Below are 4,607 nucleotides of genomic sequence, written 5' to 3'. Positions count from 1 at the left end.
CTGATTTTTCACCCTCTCTGGCTCCTCCTTTGAATTGGTTATAAAAAAGCCTCTCCTCAGGGGGAGAATTTTCCACTTTGCATGACTCATGGAGGTGGGGGAGAGCTTCTCAGCCTCTCTCAGACACTTAAGGGACCATTGTCACCTGTAGTGGCAATGAATGAATGCTGAGGCTTAAACCAGGGCAAGGTTTAAGGATTAAAGGAGCCTTTTCCTTCCCTTCAGCCCCCTCCCCCCAGTGAACAGGTTTGGCTCCTTCCCTCCCCCCCCGCCTCCCCCCTCCGGTGGTTCGGCCCCACCCACCGTTGCCTTGCCCCTGGCAACTGCCGTTAGCAGCGACTCTGCCGTTGTGGCTCCTGTGCTGAGCTGCGCTGGGCTGCGTCTCTCCGGCTGCTCCCGGTTCTGGACACTGGTTTGCTCTTTTCTCCCGCCCTGTCCCTGCCTTTCCCCTTGCACCCACCTCGTCCCTGTCTGTCTGCTCCCTCCCCTGTCCCTGCCTTTGCCCTTCCCTTATCCTTAACCCCCACCCTTCCAGGTCTACCCCACCCAACCCTTACCCCACCCTTCCGGCTCTGCCGGCTGCCTCCTGCTGCTCCCGTGGGGCCGTGCCCCGCACCCCGCAGAGCTCCCGGGATGGGGCTCTTCAGCAGGAAGCGTCACCGTCGCTACAGGGCTGTGCCCCGTTACAATCCTGTGTGGCCCGGTGGTGAAGCTGTCAGCACCAGCGGCCCTCAGCTTGAGGAGAAAGATCTGAACAAGCTGCACCACGCTGCCGCCCACGGTCACCTGTCCTGGCTGAGGTTCTGGCACTCGTGGCTCAAGATTTGGGGCATCGACCGCCGTGACAGGGAGAATCGGTGAGGGGCTGTGGGCAGCATGCTCGGGTGGGCTGTGGGAGCATCCCCCCTGCAGGGTTTGTGTGGGATCCCCTTGGAGCTGCTTGCTTGCAAAGCAAGATGTGCCCTGTCAGCTGGGAGGGGGAACTGGAGAGCTTCCCAGTGCTGGGAGCTGCTGGGTGGGCGCCAGTGCTCCTGGAGGTGCTGGGCTGCTGCTTGGCCCTGCTCTCCCTGCAGGGTTCTCAGGCATGCCCAGGTCTCTCCTGCCCTAGGCTGGGTGGTGCCACAGCTTTGGTTCTTTCCTTGTCTGTCAGTGTTAAGCTCCCATGTTTGATTCTCAGGACACCTCTCCATCTGGCGTGTGCCAACGGCCACACAGAGGTTGCCAGATTCCTCATAAAGCACGGCAGCCAGTTGGATGCTGTTGATAATTTTGGGAGAACACCCCTGATGAAGGTGAGTGGGAGAAGTTCTGCTCTTGGAGGAGGTGCTTCTTGACTGTGCATGAAAGGAGAGGTGTCTGGCAGGACTGTACGCAGGAAACATGCCTGTGGGAATTGGAGTGGAACAGGCACCTGTCAGATCATCTTTGCAGGTGCTCTTCTTTCCCAGTGGTCAGAAGCTGGGCGAGCTGTGATGGAGTGAAATGTGAATTCTGGAAGTCTTTTTTTTTTTTATTTTTTTTGTGTGTGTGTGTTATTCCCAGGCAGTACAGCTCAGAGAACAAGCCTGTGTGACTTTTCTGCTAGAGCAGGGTGCCGACCCAAATCTTGCAGACATCGATGGCAACACTGCCCTCCAGTTGGCCATCCTGGGTCGTAGTGAAAACCTCGTGGAGCTGTTACTCAGGCATGGTGCCAAACTGGATGCCAAGAATAAGGTAAATGTTTATATTTTTTCAAGAAGTCCTTTCAGAAAGTTGCATCAAAAGCTCTTTTACAGATTTTGGTTTTTTACTTTGATTATTAACATGATGCATTTCTCTGACTTTTCAGAAGGGCAGTACCCCACTAACTCTTGCTATCACTGAAGAACACAAGGAGATATTAGAAGATCTCCTGAAAGCAGGAGCTGATGTGCATGCTCGAGATGAGCATGAAAGGTAAGGGGTTTATCCAGGAGAAGGAGGGGGTGCAGGAAGAAGGAGGGGACCCAGGAGGAGGAGGGGATCCAGAAGGAGGAGAGGGTCCAGGAATAAGAGGGGGTCCAGTAACAAGAGGGGATCCAGGATTAGGAGGGGGTCCAGGAAGGAGGAGGGGATCCAGGAAAGCAAAGACTTTGGTTTGCTCCTTGTGTGTTTATCCAAATGTGTTCATTATAAAGGGATAGGGAAAATACTTCTTCTGAGAGCAAGCAGGAATGAAAATAATGACTGTGTCTGTGTCAAATGATCCATGGCATTGCATGTTTTGAATCTTTCAGAACCCCACTGATGATTGCTGCTTCTGTTGGGGAGATGCGTTTGGTCAAAGTTCTCCTTTCTCACGGAGCCAATTTTTCCCATGAAGACAAAGATGGGAGGATAGCTGTGGATTATGCTGATCTCCACGGCCATTTACGGTAACCTTTGGACTTTATGATTAGAATAAGTGGTGTGGTCTCTTCCTCTTCCAGTAAACCTCTTCCAGTCTTATTTTCACACCTTAAAGTCTCTCTTCCCTATAGATTTGCAGATATTTGTTCCATCCCACGTGATCTCTCTCTTCCTTTTCCACTAAACCTCTTCCAGTCTTATTTTCACACCTTGAAGTCTCTCTTCCCTATTCCCTTTTTATCTTCCTTTGGGAGGGTGGAAGGGGGGGGTACCAGAGCAATCTGTCACCTGGGCTTTGGTTAGCACTGAGATTCTCTCAGGTGGTTCTGTGTGCCTAAAAGGCAGGCTGAGAAAATGTTCTGAGCAGGAGTTAATAACTTGGAAGGTGGGAGTGTGCATTTAGAGGGTGAATGTGACTGCAGGGAATGCTGGAGTGAGTTCTGTGTGTATTACCCTTAAGAAATACTGAGGAGTTTATGAATTTTTATAAATATTTGCAGGGGGGGATAATAAATTGGTGTTAACTGTTGTGCCAGCATGTGGTTCTTTTTACCAACTTTATTTCCTCCCTTTCTCTGTGCAGTGTAAGTCAGTACCTGGCCAAACTGGAGGACACAGCAGAAGCTCCTGCAGGGGATGCACTTGGATCTCCTGAGCAGGCAGGAGCTGCTGGAGGCATAAAAGAAAAACCAGACCAGGAGAACACAGAAGAAGCTCCTGTGTGTGATGCAGAAGATAACAGCATAGTCATCACTCCTGAGCAGGCAGGAGCTGCTCCAATGTTTTGGGGTGCACCTGCTGTGGACAGAGGAGGTAGGATCCTTAACTCTGGAGGAGCTCAAGAGGAAAATGATACGGCCTTTTCTTGAGGTGGTTTGGGACCATGCTGATTTGTGACTTTTTGGCCTTGTCAGGGCAGTTGTGATTTGTTGGCAGGGTTTAACATTGGCCCAGCAATTAAACTGAAATAACAGATGCTCACTATTAATCCCCCTACCTGATGGAGAAAGGAGAGAGAATAAGGGAGTTATGGGATGAAAACTAAACTACACAGCTTTAATGAAACAGTAATGATAAATAGAAAAAAACACTAAATATATACAAATACACAGGAAAATTGATACCACGTTCCTCCCTCTCTCCCCCAGTAACTCTCACGTCACCACTGAGGCTGCAGGGCAGCCCTGGGAAAGTCCAGGCTGGAATCCTGGAGTCAGCAGTAGTTGGGAGCTGGAGGCAGGAACTCACAGATCCAGGCTGGAGTGGGTCAGGACCACAGGCAGAGGAAGGGATGGAATCCTCCCAGGATGCTGAAGCAAACAGGGAGAGGGGAAGAAGGGGAAGCAGGAAAGGCAGGAAGGGGTTTGACCCTTGTGATCCCTCAAATTGGAAATTTGAGGAAAAATTGTCTCAGAAGTCACTGTTACCAACAAGCAATGCAGTGCCTGTGTGCACTGTCTCTTCTGGAACATAGTTTGATTTACAACAAAAATGATGAGCTTTTTTTTCCACCCTCAGTGATTTTTTAGAAAAAAAATTACACTGCTTTGTGATCAAACACCCAGCTCCTTCAGTGAGTGTTTAAAATCCAGTCTATGCTTAGGAGCTCACAGAGCCCTAGAAGGATCCTAAAGAAGTAATTTTTTAATATAAATGAAATTCTGTCACCTCAGACTCTAGACTGGGACCTGTTGTTATTTGAGGCTTTTAAAGTGTACTGTTTAATTGTTGGCATTTCAAATCTAATGTCAGCATGTCATTTCATCTTTGAACAGCCACAGATGACCTTTGTGAAGGAGGCTCAGTAAGGTGAGACTTTACAAACCCCAACCACTTGCTTGAGGGGTGATTTTAGAGACATAGCACTCATTTTGCTTTGTTTTTGAAGGAGCTCTGAGACTGAGATGAATGATAACACTTGGAAAGATTCTGAAGGCTCACTCCTTTTTACCCCTAAGGTATGGCACATTTACAGAAGTGTCCTTGAAAAATAAATCTCTTGAAGGCAAGTTTTCTCTGGGATTGAAAGAAACAGAAGTTCCAGCCAACATTTTTTCTCCTTAGAAGCAATCTCTGGCCTTTCTTCTGCTGTCAGATTTTGCTAAAAAACCTGTAGCTGTGGCAGAGCAAGCAGTAGATTTGTGGTTTGGGGCCAAAAGTCATAGGTACACAGTCACATTATTTCATTTCTTCTTGTTCATTTGGATCAGCACCTGTTGCAGGGGGATTCTGCAGTG

The 4,607-nt window shown here is 49.1% G+C and overlaps 1 protein-coding gene and 1 long non-coding RNA gene across 2 annotated transcripts; both read left to right on the top strand.

The window, feature by feature from the left end:
• Positions 1 to 633: 633 nt before the first annotated feature.
• LOC115600189 (ankyrin repeat domain-containing protein 7-like) lies at positions 634 to 1,659 on the top strand (the record flags this gene model as incomplete). Its single annotated transcript, XM_030468456.1, has 3 exons — positions 634 to 857; positions 1,178 to 1,292; positions 1,543 to 1,659. Coding segments are annotated over exons 1-3 (456 nt in total), but the record flags the coding sequence as incomplete, so codon positions are not given.
• Position 1,660: 1 nt separating this feature from the next.
• On the top strand, positions 1,661 to 2,338 carry LOC115600190. Its single transcript, XR_003988856.1, has 3 exons — positions 1,661 to 1,716; positions 1,832 to 1,938; positions 2,259 to 2,338. It is a non-coding gene; the product is annotated as an uncharacterized LOC115600190 (long non-coding RNA).
• Positions 2,339 to 4,607: the final 2,269 nt, after the last annotated feature.

This window comes from Calypte anna, unplaced genomic scaffold, assembly GCF_003957555.1.
Source record: "Calypte anna isolate BGI_N300 unplaced genomic scaffold, bCalAnn1_v1.p scaffold_117_arrow_ctg1, whole genome shotgun sequence".
Classification (NCBI taxonomy): Eukaryota; Metazoa; Chordata; class Aves; order Apodiformes; family Trochilidae; genus Calypte; species Calypte anna.
Note: the sequence above shows the minus strand (reverse complement) of the source record. Positions and strands in the feature narration are given on the sequence as shown.